Source organism: Pteronotus mesoamericanus, unplaced genomic scaffold (assembly GCF_021234165.1).
Source record: "Pteronotus mesoamericanus isolate MK-2021 breed Mesoamerican mustached bat unplaced genomic scaffold, CSHL_Meso_final contig_84, whole genome shotgun sequence".
NCBI lineage: Eukaryota > Metazoa > Chordata > Mammalia > Chiroptera > Mormoopidae > Pteronotus > Pteronotus mesoamericanus.
Window position 1 is genome coordinate 7,259,088 of NW_026555267.1, and position 18,439 is coordinate 7,277,526.

Genomic DNA, 18,439 nt, shown 5'->3' on the forward strand with positions numbered 1-18,439 from the left:
TTTATTTGCGAAGGATTTATATGGTAGTTGGCTTATCTCCCATCTCGACTCTGACCACTACTGGATTTCCTTTGGGTCAGATTACCTTGGCTGAGCTCTGAGGTCTGTCACCTCTCCCAGCTCTATCTCTGACAAGACAGGGAACAGATCTGATACTTTTCTCATTTGTAGCAAATGTATCAAATTTCCTCTTTTGTAAACTAATTGGGAAGAAGGAGGATTGGGAGTAAGAAAAGGTAAAAAAAAAAGGAAGCACAGAGATAGTAAGTGTTCAGTGAATATCTAAGAGGAAGATAAAAGAAAGGAAAACAAGACAGAACACTAACGGGAGATAAGAGAATGGACATGACTGGGGGAAAAAAAGTATTTTTGATTAATGAAGAGAAGGAAGGGACAACACCCTGCTCACTCCACGGGGGAAGGCGGGGGGTTAGTTACTGGGAGCCCAGGAACAAGACCTAGACCTTCAGTTCCCAATGCTCTGTGGCTAATTGAAAAGACTCATTGATACTAGGTTTGTCTCTCAGAACCCTGATGTTTTGCCAGTCTCAGAAGCTGCCAAACAGCCGAAGACTCCTCCCGCTAGAAAATACCTAGAGAAGACAACAGAGCCTTTTCCTGACTGCTGATGGAGACACACAAACCATCCCAGACACTTTTCTCTTCCACAAATCCCTCCTCACTCTGAAGGGGGCTGCCTGTCATTGTTCCCATCCTTCCCCAGGGCCTGTGTTGCCCAGGGACACCGTTCAGAGAAACTTTGTCATCTCTACACCCCATCCAGAGGCCTGGATGGCTCATGCCAGGGGACTGGGTTCCTCCCTTCTCCAGGATAGAACAAATGGATGAGTTCCAGAGAGGGCAAACATTGGCATGTGGAGGCATGGTAGGGATAAGAAGTCTATTTGTTTGGTGCTCTTGGAAACCAACAAGAGGAAATGTACTTTAGCCAGGAAAGAAAAAAATAACCTGTCAAGCTGTGAACAAAAGCCAAGTCAGTGGGACGTGGGATGTCAAGGAGAAAGCTGAGGAAGGGACTGGCTAGGTTTCCAAGAAAGATGACACCTGAAGTGGTGGGGATGGCTGGCAGGCCATGGCTCAGTATGAGAGCTGTGATCACCTCCCACAAACAGAGCAATCCCTTTGTCACTGGCGGTGAGTGCCCCATTTATCAGCCTAAGGTTTCATGTGCAGCATTCAGAATTCTATTTCTGGAATGGGACAGAGGAGAGCCGACTATGTCCAAGGTCAGCCTCATTTATAAACTGAATTCCTGGGAATTGAATGAGTATGTGTGCATGTATTGCCATGTGCCAGGGATGGACTTTATCTTCATTGGCTACTTCCTGCTACTGCTGCTGCTGTTTTCACTAAAATTTCTTGAAATCTCTGTGCTGTTATATGAGAAGCTATTGGCTTTTTTAGCTTTTTACTGGACTTTCTGTCTTCCAGTCTCCATTTCTCAGACCAATTTACCTTTTCCTAATGGGGAGACATCTAACTGTGCTAAACATATTTAGCTAGATTGAGGTAAGTCCATGAATACATGTCATCACATGTCAGCAGAGTTCTGAAAATACAAATTAGCCATAGGACAATTACATGTCCACTGTGACTGCCTCCAGGGACATTTTATGCCAAGAACAAAGGGAGGGCCATACTGATCTGGTTCAGGGATGTTTCATACACATCCTTGCCAATTATAAAAAAGTTAAACCTAGGACATATCACATCTTATCATAACACAGTCAAGACCCAAAGACAGTCAGACCAGCACAGAGCAAAGTGCTATCCCATAGGGTCTTCCAGAATGAAGTTCCATCTTGAAATCATTCAGAACTAACTAGGTCAAGATCCATATATAGATGCAGATTCGTTAACCCAGAAAGGAGAGACTCGAGGAGCATGCTCCTAAGTTTAGGGGATGGTCAAAGAAAAACAAAGCTTGGCTGAGAGGTGGAAATATCTTTCGAAGAAAACAAGAAGAGCCTTTCTTGGCCAGCTGCCTTCTTCTGAAAGGCCCAGCTTATTTGCCTGAACTCATCAGAAGAGAAGCAGCTTTTAACTACATTCCATTAGCCAGAGAGAAGGGACATACCACTTTTCAGAAGGTAAACCCAGGAATTTGGTTTTTAGTTGATGAATTTCTAACAGCCCCCCCTGAGATTTTCAACCGAAAGTATAATTTCATAAAGAGGCTTATGTTTTAAATTGCCTGTCTATAAAATACATTTTCATGAAATTTTGTTTTCTCATGCCTTTTTTGTTTCCTCTCTGTATGGATCTAATGAACTTGAAATTTCAAAGTCATTGAGGTAGGACTATTATATAACATTATTCTTGTGCCTTAAATCAATAAGCTCCTGGATACTGGTGTTTTTTTAATGGGCCACCCTATGGAAGGCATGAAGTCATAGAACCCTAAAAATTGTCTAAACTGACCATCAATTTTGCAAGAATAGGAGGCACCAGAAGGTGAAGTGACTTGCCCGGAGCCACACAGTGACAGAGGCAGAGGCTTAATTGACCCACTGCCCTGAGGTCAAGTCCAGACCCCTTCTCTTGTGGCCAAAAAGTAGCAGTATTTTGAATGTGACAAAAAAAAAAAGGTCAATATTTTTAAATCACTTCATTACTTTTTTTAGGGTAAAATTTTCTCCTTTTTTTTTTTTTAAAAGCTGAGTAGTTTTCCATTGTGTAAATGTCTCATAATTTTTTTAATTGATGTTCAATTACAGTTGTCCCAATTTTTTAAATCACTTTAAATCCAAAAGATTAAAATCTATTGTCTTCCACAATAGATTGGGTGAAAGGTAAGGAAGGGATTGCATGGCAGTGAATAAATAAATGGGGAAAAGAGAAATTTTATTTGTTTCTAATTGAAGAGTGATTCAGATTCCATTAGGGGCTTACCAGGGACAGCCTGCTTGGAGTTTTACCTTCCATAATTGCATCATGACCACGTATTTAACCTGGAAAAGGATAAGAAGAGGATCTGCTTCATCCAGAGTCAGTGATATTATATCGACCAGTCCCTGCCATCCTGTAGTTTCCTCATGCATCTGCCCAGAGTCACGGGGTGTTTCCTGTTGAAACTGAGCCTCTCCTCCAAGCCAATCAGCTTCTCAAAGTCATTTCTTCTGGGTCTTTCTCAGAAATAAATTCTTGTAGAAGTTGTAAAAGACCAGTTCCTCCAAGTAGATCAATTCCCCTGGCTGCTGCAGGAGACCAAGGCATTTGGCAATTTGGCAGGTAAGACTCATTAACTTCAATCTCTCCTGCTTTCTGCAAAGTTGGTGATGAAATTTCCTAAAGTCCCTTCTCAGAAAGCTCAGTACTGAATTTGCACTTGGGCATTTTCTGGTGCCAGATTTGGCAGCCACTCTGGGAGGTCATCCCTGTTTGGTGTAAGGAGAATGTGACAGAATCCACTGTGGGGCAAGAAGGCTTTTCTGAGTCTGAAAACTGAGTCACAGAATCATAAACTCTTGAGGCTTTAAGGTATCATAAACCTCTCACCCACTCTGTTTAGAAAGTGAACCCTAAGAGATATCACGTGTTCCGGACACACAGAAAGTTGGGGGAAGGGGGGATAGTAACAGAATGATGCTCTATGTAGCGTTCTTGAGGCTGGTGTGATATATGAAAATTTTGCAGTGTTTTCAAGGGTTTTTCAAGCCAGAGCCATCAGATCTTCTTCATCTTGTTTCCAGCACCTTGTGTCTGCTATCTACAGCGGATCTGGACACCTAGTTAGCCTTGAATGTCTAGTCCCAGGCGTCTTCAATGCCCTACGGGCAGCTGGCTCTCAATAGAGTGTATGAATTGCAACAATATTAGATGAGTTTCATTTCAGGGAGAATCAAGTGGTTGAATTGGATTTTTTTGTTTGTTTGTTTGTTTTGTTTTGTTTTGTTTTTAATGTGATTGGGTGTCCCAAACCCTGTGGCTGAGATAAAGGATTTTTTCTGTTGTAGATGGCTACTTTCACTCCATTCTCCTCCTAATCCTAGAGCTGCTCAAAAGATCAAATAGAGCGTCTGGGAGTGTTGAGGTGTTTGTTGGTTTTCCTACTGGTTTACTCACTTCCCTCAACAGAGCTCTTGTCCTTCATAAAAAAGAATCCCACTTATCCTTTCCTTTCTTAGGCCTTTCTGCAGCTTCCTTAGTGATTTCTCAGCAAGTCTGAGAGCCAGATTCTGGAAGCCTTGGTTCTCAGAGAGTGTGGTCTATAGACCAGCAGCATTGGTATCACCTGGGAATTGTTGGCAGTACAAACTCTCGGGCCCCTTTTATGACCCCCTGAGTCAGAATCTGCTTTTAACATGGTCTGCAGGTGATTAGTAGGCATGTCAAGGTATGAAAAGCCTACTAAGGGACAAACACTACCCTCTTCCACTGTCCAGATGCTGAACTTTCCTACTCTAGGAGTTTCATTCATTCAGCATGTACCCAACACCTATTAAGTACTGACACTCGGGTTGGGTGCTGGAAAAACAAAAATAAACAAGACATATCTCTTGAGTTGATAGGGGAGACAGAAGTGCAAACAGTGACATGAGATCTGAGTAAAGCACTGTGAGAAAAATAAGTGACCTAAATTTGCCTGGAGAAGTCTGGTACACTTCACAGAGAAAGTGGCATTTGGCTTGGGTTTTTGTTTTTGTTTTTAAGTTATTCAGTTTTTTAAATTATATTCTATTGATTGTGATAATACATTTGTCCTGATTCTTCCCCCTTTGCTCCCCTCTACCCAGTACCCCCACTCCCTCAAGCAATCCCCCTACCATTATTTATGTCCATAAGTCATGCATATAAGTTCTTTGACTACTCCATTTCCTATACTGTACTTTACATCCCCATGGCTATTCTGTAATTACCTATTTGGACTTCTTAATCCCCTTACAAATTCTCCCATTCCCTCAGACTACCTGCCCATCTGGCAACCAACAAAACACTCTCCATATCCATGATTCTGTCTCTGTTCCTCTTGTTTGCTTAGTTTGTTTTTTAGATTCAATTGTTGATAGATTTGTATTTTTCCATTTTGCTGTTCATCATTTTGATCTTCTTTTTCTTAAATAAGTCCCTTTACTATTTCATATAATAATGGTTTGGTGATGATGAACTCCTTTAGTTTCTTCTTGTCTGGGAAGCTCTTTACCTGCCCTTTGATTCTAAATGATATCTTTTCTGGGAGAGCGATCTTGGCTGTAGGTCCCTGCCTTTCATGACTTTGAATATTTCTTGCTAATCTTCTCTAGTCTGCAAAGTGTCTTTTGAGAAATCAGCTGACAGTCTTATGGGAACTCTCTCGTAGATAATTAATTTCTTTAATCTTGCTGCTTTTAAGATTCTCTCTTTATCTTTAAGCTTTGGCATTTTAATTATGATGTGTCTTGGAGTGGGCATCTTTGTGCCCATCTTGTATGGGACCCTCTGTGCTTACTAGTCTATTTCCTTCACCAAATTAGGGAAGTTTTCTTTCATTATTTTTTTTCAAATAGATTTCCAGTTTCTTGCTCTTTCTCTTCTTCTGGCACCCCTATGATGCGAGTGTTGGACTTATTGAAGTTGTCCCAGAGGCTCCTTATACTATCCTCATTTCTTTTTTTATTCTTTTTTCTTCTTGTCACTCTGATTGGTTGTTTTTTGCTTCCTTATGTTCCAAACCATTGATTTGATTTTCAGCTTCATCACTCGATGTTTGTTTCCCTGTAAATTGTTATTTCAATTAGTGTATCCTTCGTTTCTGACTGGATCTTTTTTATGCTGCTGAGATCCTCACTAAGTGCCTTGAGTATCCTTATAAACAGTGTTTTGAACTCTGTCTCTGATAGATTGCTTATCTCCACTTCATTTAGCTCTTTTTCTGGAATTTTGATCTGTTCTTTCATTTGGGCCATGTTTCTTTGTCACCTCACTTTGGCAGCCTCTATGTGTTTGTACCTATGTATTAGGTAGAGCTGCTTTGACTCTGTGGCTTTGTAATGTAGCCTAATGTAGTAGGTGTCCTTTAGGGTTTGGCAGCACAGCCTCCCCTATCACCCAAGCTGGGTACTCGAGGTGTGCCCTCTGTGTGGGCTGAGTATACCCTCCTCTTGTACTTGAGCCTTAGTTGCTGTTGGCAGATCAATAGGAGGGATATACCCAGGCCAGTCAGTTGTATAGATTGGCTGTGACCACTGACCACTGACCTCCACCCTCTGTGGAGGATCAGCTGTGCAGGAGCAAGGTGGTGGTGGTCCAATATAGTCTATAGCTGTCCACTGGGTACGTGGGCCCTGGGGTTTCCTGGGTGGTGCAGGCCAAAGTCAGCTCCCACTTGTGTTTTGCCCAGGGACACCCTGCATGAGCTATAAAGCAATTGAGATGGCTGCTGCTTGTGCTGGGCTTGGAGAGAGTCCCAGGTGAAGCCAAGCTATGAGTCTAGGCTGGCTACTGCTAGTGCCAGGCCTGGGGCCCACTGAGGCCAGCAGTTGCTTGTTTGAGGGGATTTAGGAAGTTGTGAAGCATGAGCCAAGACCAGCCATTCACATGGAAGAGCAGCTTGGATGGGCCCATAAGCTGGGTGGGCTGGAGTCTCTGGGGATCTCCAATGCAGGTCAAACACCATTAGTCAGATTTATAGACTCTCAGATATGGCACCAGCTTGCCAGCTCTGTTGGGAGTGAGGATTAGAAAAGAGGCAATGGCTTCTGCTTGCCTTGATGTCAGACACTTCAGTTTCTCCCTGTGTGCCATTGGTGCCTTTCAAGCTGCTACTCTGGTATGGAGCTTAGAGGCAGTGAGTCTGAGTAGGTGAGTCCATGTGTGGGTTCTTTAAGAGGAACTGCTTGGGGCTCCAGAAGTTTCTTCCATCAACTCAATCCCTGCTGGTTTTTGCAGCCAGAAGTTGTGGGGACTTATTTTCTTGGCACTGGAACCGTGGGCAGGGGGGCCTAGTATGAGACTGGTACTCCTCATTCCCAAGATATCCCTCCCAAATTTTCATCCACCACATGAGTGTAGGACCAGCCCATTCCATGTCTACGTCCCTTCTACCAGTCTGGATGGATGTGGTTTTGTTAATTCCATAGTTATCAGACTTCTCTTCATCTAGATTTCTGATGGCTCTGAGTGATGACTGTTCTATATTTTAGTTGTAATTTTGATGTGGTTTTGTGAAGGGGCAAGTCATGTCTGCCTCTGCCACCATCTTCACTGGAAGTCTGGCTTGGGTTTTGAAGAATAAGCATCGTTATAAAGTGTTTTTTATCAGGCAGAGAGGGCACTGCATAGCAAAGAGCATGAATAGAGGCAGGGGAATATGGACCAGCCTGGCATTTGAGAGGCAGAGGTTGTGGCTTTGCGTCTAGGTAGTGCTTCATGTCCCAGGGAAGGTACCAAGCCTTGTCACCAATTAGACAGATTGGAAAAATGGTTTCTGCACTGAGCATTATGGTAAGAATGTAGGTGAACATCCAAACATCTTGTTGGATGAGTCTCTTGTTGGACTCTCACTCTGAAGCTCCATTTCTTCTACCCTCTGCCCTGCATGGTTCTGGGTGTGGGTGCTGGCCCTCGAGGATCTTTCGCTCACCCTTTTCTAGTGTCCTGACCTCATATTTGCCTGGCTCTGCTTTCTGCCTCACATCTTGTCTTCACACCCACCAGGAAAATTGACTAACAAATGGAAAATAATTCAGTTTTGGCCCTGAGGTACCCACCCCCACACCCACCCCCACACACAACTGCCCAATAAGGGAAGTATGAAACCTGTTCCAAAGACAAGAGAGAAGAAATGAGTATCTAAGGTTTTTTTCCTGTTCAGTTTTCTCAACTCCCTTGTCTTTCTTTGGCTATGATATTTTTCTTCTTTGGTCTATCTCATATGATGCCTTCTTTTCATAGACTAATGTTTTATTTTTTGTTTTTATTATGAAGTACATTAATCATTGAAGGAATAGTATAATAAATACATGTGTACCCGCCAAACCTCTTTAAAAAAACAATGATATGATGGTTGCCAGAGGCTGGGAAGAGGGGGAAGTGGGAAGTTGGTGCTTAGTCTATATAGAATATCAGGTTTGCAAGATGAAATAATTCTAGAGATCTGTTGTATGACAATGTGATGTCTACTACTCTACCACTCTACCATATCGTTAAAAATTGTTATGATAATAAATTTTATACTATGTGGTTCTACCACAATTAAGTGTGTGTATATATATGGGTGTGTGTGTATGTATATGTATATGTACGGGGGGGTGTGTACACACACACACACACACACACACACACACACACACACACATCCCCCAACAATACCTTTTACTCCAAAACCATTATCTTTGTTTGCCAGAAAAGGCAGGTTTCTGCTGGCTCAATGGTTTCCTCAAGTTACAAAGAGGACTCTGGCTGGTTCTACCTGGGTCCATGTAGGTACAAGGACAGGAGCCCAGTGAAGGGTTAAGAGAGCTCCTCTTGGCAAAAAAAAAAAAAAAAAAAAAAAAAAAAAAAGGCATCTAGGGAGAATCTTGGTCAGGGAAGTATTTATTCATACTTTGCCTTTTTTCCTAGAGTTAGCTCATAACAACATTAAACAAGATAACAATTACTAAGGGGATCACAAAATGACAGGAAAAGACTGGGGGAGTGTGAGAGAGGCTGAAATTAACTGGTCCAGGAACACAGTCCTCCTTTTCTGGCCTGGCCTAATCCAAAGGGAGATATCCAGAGTGGGTCTGGCAGGCTGCCTGGGCGATCTCTTAGGCAAAGCTCCAGAACCATGCTGTCTCCTAGGGAACTTCAATATGGATGGGGCGGCCAACCTCAGAATGTTCTCCTTGGCCTGTTTCCGGAGTCCACTGGTGAATGCCCACTGAGGGCTGACCCTGGGCTTTCCTATGAAAGCTGAGGGCCTGCCAAGAGCATAGTCTAAACATGTGATCATTCCATCTGCACAGGGACACCTGCCTATTCCACCAAACCTAATGAACATGCTGAGCCCCTAAGCCCCTCATCAGCAGACAAAGCTGTGCAGGTCTGCAAGATGGTTTTTAGTCTGATGTTCAGGTGCAGAGTCAAGCTCCTGAAGAAGGAAGCTGGAATCTCGCAGGCAGTCTTGGACAGAGCTGTGAGCCCAGGGGAGTCTGAGCTTTGCCACAACGTTCATTCCTGTGTCCCCATCAAATTGGCTTTTGGAAGGAGGGCAAAGCCCCTGCCATTTCTGAAGGCAGGAGCTGAGTGTCTGCTTCTTGGTCGCACTCCCCTGCTCCTGGGCCAGAGGAGATGGCTTGCAGGGAGCAAAATATCCTGCAGGGAACCCCACGGACGTGTCCCATGTTTGGTAGCAGCATTTCTCCTCAAGACAGGTGGCAAGACAGGTACAGGGTCACAGGCAGCATTGGAAATCTTGGATCACTTGGTCCAACCCTCCTCACTTGACAAGCCAGGGACCTAGAGATGTTAAGTAACCTGCCAAACCTCATAGAGCTAGTTAGAACAAATCAGAACTACAATGCATGACCTCCAGACCCCGAAGCCTGAGTTCTTTCCCTCCCACTGCCTCTTTCCAGTACCTAGCATAGGCCTGCACTTATGTAGATACTTAGTTATTGTCGCTTCCCCTGAGCTGTTCTAATGTTAGGGTGTCTGGTATCCCCTGGGCTTCTCTGCTTTACCATCTCCTTTCTGTGATTCAGACCCTCCCATGGGGCTCTGCAAGGCTCACACCATGATCTGGATCTTGTTTCAGCAATGTGGGTCCTTCTCTGGGTCCCGGGCCTCCTAACTTCCCTGACCTTGCTCCACACTGCAGCATCTGCCAGATGTGGTAAGTGTCTCCCTGTATTGGTTTCCTGGGGTTGCTATAGCAAACGGCCACAAACTAGCTGGCTTAAGACAACAGGCATTTTTCTCTCCTATAGTTTAGGAGGTTAGAAGTCCAAAATCAAGGTGCTGGCAGGGTCATACTCCTCTTAAGGCTCTAGAGGAGACTCTGTCCTTGCCTCCTCCACCTTCTGGGGGCTCCTGGCCATCCTTGAGACTCCTTGGCTTGCAGTGGCATCACTCCAGTCTCTGTCTCCATCTTCACACGGCCTTCTTCTCTGTGTCCTCTGCGTCCCCTCCTCTTGTAAAACCATATCATTGGATTTGGAATCCACCTTAATCTATACCTGTAAGACCTTATTTTAATTAATTATGTCTGTGAAGACATTATTTCCAAATAAGGTCACATTCTGAGGTTCTGTGAGCACCTGTATTTTAGTGGCACACTATTTAATCCACTACACTCCTCTTTTTCAGAGAATGCATCCTGCCTACCCCACACCAAGACCCCCATATGAGTAGAAATGAGGACTCCCACCTCTGTCCTACACCACCTTCTCCCTACTCCAGGGCTCTGGTGGTCAGCTAAGTCCTTGATGGACTTGCTTAAGGGTCCATCTCACTAAGAACCAGAAACCTCCCCACAGCCCAGTAGCTTGAGCCAACCGGAACAGCCACGCGCCTTAATTCCATCCCTGGGTATTCTAGCGGACTCCTGAGGACCAGCTTTGACATCTTACTGAGGACAACAGAGTGTTCTTCCCATTCTGTGCTTTTTGTCCTTGAGGATTCTTGTGAAAGTTTCCTAATCTTGATCTTTTGCCTGCTCAGATTTGGGGGCTGGGTAATGGCTGAGAAAGAGGGAGAGGGAGGCCGAGAGCATCTCAGAGGAGCGGTGTCTGATACCCTGCTGCTTGTTTCTCTCCCTCCAAGAACAGACCGCCAGCACTGCTGCCATCCCTGATGCTGTGAGTCAGATCAAGGGCCAAGTCAACAAGGCCTTTCTCGAATCCCGGACAAGGTGCGTGAGACACACACAACATACTTCCCTTCCTAAGCTTCCTGTTAATGACAAGCACATCTAGGCCAGCCCTGACAAGCCAATGAGCCAAAGCAATTATATAATATGCCGATTCCCCCCTCCCCACCTTGGAGCACTTGGCAAGGAGGAATAATAGCCCACAAATCCTGAAATCCTCATCCTGCGGGTAACCTTGAAGAGGATGTCTAATCTAATCCAGTAAAACCCTGCAAAGGTTGCAGTCAAAAAATCTGCACCATAGGTCAAATACCACACACCCTTACAAAACACATGTCATAATGAAACTGATGGCTTAAGTGTTACGGCTTACCGTTAGCCATGTACAAACACACAGCTAGTCATGACTTTGAACCTATGCATCCGATATGTACCAATATTTAAGAAAAGAGTTACTTTGTATCTCTCAGATCAGCCGTGACCTCCCTAGGGGTAAGCACTTCCTTCGGCATGGCCAGTGTTTCCTTGGGTCATGCATTCCAGAGTCTCAGAAAACATGTAGGTGGAAATTCTCCATTTATTCAACTAATATTGAGGGACCCAGGTCACTTCCTACAAGCAGAACCTGAGACCTGGGTTCACATGCGGCCGACTGATTAGGGAGGGCTCTCAGGAAAGCTGTAATGGAGTAAAGGGGCAAAGAGGTCAAAGGAAGAAGCTTAGCAGGGATATGGTTCAAGGTCTGGCCTCAGCTGACCCCAAAGGGAGATCTGGCACAGCCCCAGCCGCCACTGCTTTCCTTTAGGCTCCCTGGAAAGGTATTAATAGCCCATCATAACTCGGGACACCCAGTGGCACCTTCCTCCTAAGGCCCTTGTCACTAGAATTAAAGCAAAGAGGAAGCCTCTCACAGTGGCACGAGGTATTCCAGCAACTATTTCCAAATGCAAATTCTCTCCCTCCGCTTAATGTCAACCCTTGCACAGCCCCGAGCTGGGGTTAGAATAAAAACTACGAAGTTGGTGTTCACCACCTCTTCTGTAACTCATGCACAGGACAACCAGCCCTGCTTTGGAACTTGTCCTCACTGGTTAGTTCTTGAGCTCAGAGGCCTCATGCAGACATAAGGCATCACATGTAAACAGCTTGTTACACAAACACACAGACAAACCAGTAACTCAGGACTGGTGATGGAATGAAGGAATAAACAGAGCAGTGGTTGCTATTCCTGGTACAGGAATCAAGGAAGCATGATGGACAACAAGGAGGAGCCAGCCCTGAAGAGGGATGGTATTCCAGGGACTAGGAACAGGAAAGGCAAAGGCCCTGGGGCAGGAAAGAGCTTAGAGTGCTCAGGAAACAGAAAGAAGTCTGATGTTGGCGGAGGTAGTAGGCAAGGAGGAGCACACACAGGTGAGGACAGAGAAGTGGACCCCAAGGGCCACGGAGTCAGAAAGCAGATTAGTGGTTGCTAGGGGCTGGTGGGGGAAGACGAGAAGAGGAGAGGAATTGGGAGCTACTGCTTAATAGGCATAGGGTCTCTTCTGGGGTCAACAAAAATGTTTTGGAGCTAGATAGAGGCAATGGTTTACACAATATAATGAGCATGCATGCAGTAAGCAGATGGATTCATGCACATCCCAGGGGAAGCCAACGAAGTGCTTTCATCAGAGGGTGGCATGGTCCGAATTTCACTTGAGAAAGCTCACTCCAGCAGCCACGTAGAGAACGGATGGCAGGGACCCACTCAGGAGGCATCTGCGGCTCTCCAGGTGGGAGAGAACGGAGGCTAGGATGAGGGCGGAGGCTGTGCGGGTGGAGACAGGGCCCCCCTGCCCAAGCCCTGCCTGCTCCCACAGAGCCCGGCAGAGCCTGAGGCCCAGCAGGAGGTAAGTCCCTGGTGAGTCAGTGCAGGCAGGAGAACCGCACAGAGCCTCAGGGGCTCCCGAGTCTGAATCCGAATCTGTGTGTCCTGGGACATCGGTGTTACTAAGGCTTCCCAATCGGGCCTGTGGCGGCCAGCACAGATGCAACCCCGATTCTAACTCAGGCAGCACTCATATTCCTCTCCCGGCCTTCCCTCGCAACCAGACCTAGCAAAGCTTAAAGATTCATGGCAGCTTCCTCTTCCCAGAAGAGATTTTCCAGAGGCATCAGAAGAGAACTGAGAAAAGATCCCAAGAACTCAGGGAGTGTTTGTCTCCGGTGTGCCACCCATACCCTCCGTGGCCTTGCTACACACATACCACCTCACACCCCTTCTATAGGTCACAGCCCCAGGGGCCCGGTCACGAGCCTCCTTTGTCTTCACTGTAGGCTGAAGATGGCCCTGAGCTCCGAAACGCCCAACACCCGACGGCTCTCAGAGTACCTCAAGCATGCCAAGGGCCAAGCGCGCACGGCCATCCGCAACGGGCAGGTGTGGGAGCATTCCTTAAAGCGACTGAGGCAGAAAGCGACCTTGACCAATGCCACAGGTACAGAAAACCCCCAGCCCTCTGATGACAAGAAGGGGTCATCTTCTCACGGGAGACAGCAGGAGCCACCAACGGCTGTGTTCCCTATGAGGAGCCATTTCCTTGGAGAAGCACTCCTGTCTCTCCCTTCTTAGAACTGCAGAGCAAGCGGGGGCTGAGAGAACAACTAGGCCAATGCTCTTCCTTTTTCCTTTTTGCAGAGGCAGGAACTTAAAAGCCCAGCAAGGTCACACTGTCCGCTCCAAACGAAGGGACATTCATGCTCTTGGTAGAATACCATCTGTGTGACCTCTATCCAGAGGAAGTACTAAAGTCAATAAACATGGGCTCTCTGTTCCAAACCACAATGTCCCCACTTTCTGTCTGTGAAGGGAACAGTTAAGTCACCAGTGTCTTGGGGATTTACGAGGCTTATATCACAGGAGATAAGATTTCCAACTTCTTCTCAGTAACGTGGAGCTGAAACAATGAGCTGATGGATGGCTCATGACTTCTCCCCACCCTTTCACACCCACCGCCTATCAAATATCACAGTTCATAGAGAATCATGGAGGGAGGGGTTTGGATCAGACCGGAGCGAAAGGTTGCAGATTCTCCCTGGAAGCACATCCAGTAAGAGGAGATGTGTAGCCTGGGACTTGGGCAAATTCCAAAGTTCCAAAAGAAGCAAACTGGGACAAGGTAGGGAGAAGTAGGCAGCGCTTTGGACTCTGAGGTTCAGAGGTGAGGGGGGATGAGCCCCAGCCCCTGCCAGCTTTCACAGATGGTCCCCCTGAAGAAGCCCCCCAGGGCCAGATTCCTTGCCTGTCTTTCTCTGTGGGTGCTACGATGGGTCACAGGCTGCATCAGGAGTTTGGAGCTCTCTCCATTCTGTGCCCACATGGAAGCCTCTGATGCCTAAAGCCCCCCATTATGTTGCTCCTCCCAAGACCACAGTGACCCTTACTTAGAAATGACCTGTCACTCTCCAACATCTTTCCTATCTAGATTCCTGCTTGCTTAGTGCTTAAGATGTCAGTGATGCTTTAGAAGATGGCAATCTTATCAAACTCCCTCATGTGGACATGTGCTTAACCTCTAAGGGGTATTTTTATTCTAAAAAAAAAAAAAAAGTCTATTAATTCAAATGACCTGACAGACAAAGAATTACTAACAATTCTGGGGCCTTGCACAGTTAATCTTACCTGTGTGGCCGTGGGCAAGTCTCTTGAGCACTGTGGTCTCAGTTTAATTGGGAATTTAAATTCTTTCCTTAATGAACTGTCAGGAGGAAATGAGACACCACCTCAGAAATGCTTTCTTAGGACATAGACTATATTACCCAAAATATAAGTTCCGCCCTGTTTTCCCTTTCCTACCTCCCGCGGTGCCTCAGAATGGAGGAAGAACTCAGCCTCACCGGTGTCCGTTCTGTTTCAGACGCGAACCTGGACTTGACTGTCCTCTCTCGGGAGGTGGGCTGTGGTGCCCCTGTTCCGGTGGTGAGATGCGACTATGACAGCCCTTACCGCACCATTACAGGAGACTGTAATAACAGGTGAGTGGGCTTGGGCGGACGTGGGCGACAGGCCCACCTGCCCCACCGTGCCCACCCGCCCAGCGCCGCCCAGCCCAGCCAGGGCCTTGTTGCTTGGGCATTCCAAGCAGAGCTTCTGCTGCCTTACTCTCCTAAACTTGTCGCCCCACCGGACTCTGTCCCGTTGGAACCCTCCCCTAACGCCCCCACCTTCCAAAGAGACGACTGGATCCCACTGGAAGCAGCACCTTTCCCTCGGGCAGACGCTCCCGGTCCTTCCCCAGGGGATCCTTGTGGGATGTGCGTAGAAGCGAACCCCCGAGTAGACTGGCCGAAGCTGAGTGCGGGCCCTGTCCGGTTTCAGGAGGAACCCCACGCTAGGCGCCGCCAACAGGGCGCTGGCGCGCTGGCTGCCGGCCGAATACGAGGACGGGCTCTCCCTGCCCTTCGGGTGGACGCCGGGAAAGAAGCGGAACGGCTTCCCGATCCCACTGGTAAGGCCAAGCCAGCGCAGGGGTGGGGGTCGGGAGGCTGGTAAGGATGGAAGTCAGAGGGGACCGGATGCACTCCCGACACACCAAACAAGGACTGAGAGCTAGGTGAGAGCTGCTTCAGGAGAGAGATGGACATTTGGACTTGCTGCCTGGCAATACTCCCCAAACTGCCACGAGAGGGCAGCAGAACTCGGAGCCAGCCCGGAGCCCAGCCGAGTGGCTGTCACGTCCCGGTTGCCCACAGGCCAGATCCCCTGAGGTCCCCGAGGCAGATGGCCTCCCTACCCCATCCTGCTCGTGCTTACCCTGCCCTTCCCCTGGAGCGCATCAGCTGTTCTTCGCCTGGAGGTCCTATCTGCTGGCCTCATCCGAGTTGGCAGCCCCTCCCCCTGAGCCCCTCTCCTCTTCCCAGACACCTGGCAGCTCAGCGGCACTTCGGAGGCTGCCTGTCTTTGTTTTCCCTTTCCAGTCGAAGGGCACTGGCCTTGCAAAGCCATCAAGTCATACACGCCTGCATTTACTCCCGTCCCTGTCCTTTTGTAGCCGACCTTGGAGAACTAACCTCATGTCTCTGGGACTCAGTCTCCTCATCTACAAAATGGGGATAACGCCACACACCTCACAAGTTTGTCATAGGGATTAAATATACCTGTTAAATTGTAGGTACTCAAACGCCTGCAGTTGAACCTGAATCCTCAGAACACTTTTTCCTGTACCCTCCCTCCCCTTTTTTCTCCTTCTGGAGGCCCGTGAGGTATCCAACCAGATTGCAAGCTACGTGAATGAGGAGGGTGTTCTGGACCAAAATACGTCCCTGCTGTTCATGCAGTGGGGTCAAATTGTGGACCACGACCTGGATTTTGCCCCTGACACTGAGCTGGGGAGCAGCGAGCACTCCAAAGAGCAATGTGACAAGTACTGTATCCAAGGAGACAACTGCTTTCCCATCATGGTAGGTACTGCACTGAACGTCCCAACAAGCTCTGGCCTCCCTGATGGGGCAGACATTTCCAGTCTGTTGGCCAGGGTCTCAAAGGAGACCTTGAATGCTGATAGGACAGCTTCCCACTCCTCACATGTCCATTCATTCACTCATCCATTTATTCAGTAAATAGACATTAATCATCTGCTTTTTGCCAGAGAGTGCCCTATGTGCTGGGGATTCAAAGGCAAATCAGACAATGTTCCTTCCCTTGAGGACAAAGGGACTGCATTGGAAATAGACAAGTAACCTCTAATGGCAAAACTGGGATGCTCTGGGGAAGGTTGTCTATGTCCCCAGCCAGCAGCATTGGCACCACATGGGGACCTAGGGGGAATCTTAAGCCTCATCCCAGACATTGGGATATGAGACCTACAGTTTACTAGGAGAGTCATTTTATACACAGTAAGGTTTATGGAACCCTGATGTAATAAGTCATCCTGGGGTCCTGGAAAGCTACTCCCAGAAAGAGCTGAAACTTGATGGGTGAATCAGAAATTGGAATTTCTAGCAGGAAGGGAGAGGAACTTGCACTGGTGCCCCTTTGCTTCTTATTCGTGGCTTTTAGGGTTAGAGAGTGATTTATTAGCTCAAACAACAAGCAAATCAAGGCTACATGCTACGGTATAAAGAACCCGAGCTGTCAAGTGAGGCCAACATGGATTTGAGTCTCACATCTTTCCCTTCCAGTTTGTAAGCTTGTGGGCAAGGTACTCAACCTTTCTGAGCCTCAGTTTTCTCACCCATAAAATGGGACTGAATTAGCTACCTTTAGGGTTTTATGAAGTCCAAAGTGAGAAAATGTGCATGATGCCTAGCACATGGTAGGAGCAAAATACATACATGGTAGCTGTTGTTAGTGAGTCTTAACAAACTCTTGCCTATTTCATTCTCTGCTTCCCTGTCCAGGGATCTCAGGGCTCTCCCTGCACCAAAAATTTGAAACCCTACCTCTGAAAGATTGGCTAATTCTCCCCCGTCCTTTCACACAGCGAGATGTAATGAACTGCAGGGTGTTGTGGGCTCAGGATGTGTAACATCAGCGGGAGGGGTCTAGAGCCAGTGTCTGATATGAGGATCCCAGGAGGACACCATCAGCATCTTTGCCAGCTTCACCCACATCTGCCCTGGGGAGGGGCTGCCAGGGCCCAGCTGTACCACCTCTGCCCAGTCACCCACTCCCAATCTCTCTGCAGTTCCCGCGCAATGACCCTAAGTTGAAGACTCAAGGGAAGTGCATGACCTTCTTCCGAGCCGGCTTCGTCTGCCCCACTCCACCTTACCAGACCCTGGCCCGAGAGCAGATCAACGCTCTGAACTCCTTCCTGGATGCCAGTTTAGTGTATGGCCCTGAGCCCAGCTTGGCCAGCCGCCTCCGCAACCTCAGCAGCCCCCTGGGCCTCATGGCTGTCAACCAGGAGGTCTGGGACCACGGGCTGGCCTACTTGCCCTTTGACAAGAAGAAGCCAAGCCCCTGTGAGTTCATCAACACCACTGCCCATGTGCCCTGCTTCCTGGCAGGTGAGTCTCAGGTAGGAACAGAGGGCCCAAGGACAGGGGGAGGAGAGCAGAGAGAGGCCAGAGAAACTTCATGAGGCTACTGGGCAGCTTCTAGGGAATTCTCATCCTATTCTGGAAAAATGCACACCAAGCCACCCCTGCCTCTGGCACTGGTTCAGGACTGGCAGAAGGGCCCAGATGAACACAGAATCTAAGAACACATGTTCACTAAAAAAAAAAAAAAAAAAAAAAAAGAGTTAAGGGAGTCCATAAAAAGCGTAAAGAAGATCAACAAAATCCCACCACCCACAGAAAATCATTGCTAACATTTTAAGGCCTATCTTTCTAGGTTATTCTATTATAGTTCTATATCATTTTATATAATCAGGATCATATAGTAATGCTCTATAACCTGCTGTTTGTGTTTAATACATCATTTAAATATTCTTCTACAACATGATTTTTAATGTCTACCTGGGATTACACGACATTTATTCCATGATTTATTTTATCAACCTTACTTGGAGACATTCAAATCATTTTTAGTTTTTCTGTGATTTTTTGTTGTTGTTTTTAGGTAATAAACACCCTTGTTGATGAATTTTTGTGCTCACTTTAATAATTTTATTAAGATAACTTCCTAGAGGAGGAAGTTCTAGATTAAGAGGAGTATATTTT

The 18,439-nt window shown here is 46.9% G+C and overlaps 1 protein-coding gene across 1 annotated transcript in view; it reads left to right on the top strand.

Annotated features, from left to right (window-relative positions):
* The first annotated feature begins 1,181 nt into the window (after positions 1 to 1,181).
* The window catches only part of LPO (lactoperoxidase), a 30,909-nt gene continuing 13,651 nt past the window's right edge, over positions 1,182 to 18,439 (top strand). The window contains exons 1-9 of the mRNA XM_054585470.1: positions 1,182 to 1,247; positions 2,917 to 3,252; positions 9,740 to 9,817; positions 10,747 to 10,834; positions 13,109 to 13,269; positions 14,689 to 14,806; positions 15,150 to 15,279; positions 16,025 to 16,231; positions 17,458 to 17,782. Coding sequence (XP_054441445.1) covers positions 9,742 to 9,817; positions 10,747 to 10,834; positions 13,109 to 13,269; positions 14,689 to 14,806; positions 15,150 to 15,279; positions 16,025 to 16,231; positions 17,458 to 17,782 — 1,105 coding nt within the window. The 5' untranslated portion in view covers positions 1,182 to 1,247; positions 2,917 to 3,252; positions 9,740 to 9,741. The remainder of the gene's footprint in view (positions 1,248 to 2,916; positions 3,253 to 9,739; positions 9,818 to 10,746; positions 10,835 to 13,108; positions 13,270 to 14,688; positions 14,807 to 15,149; positions 15,280 to 16,024; positions 16,232 to 17,457; positions 17,783 to 18,439) is intronic.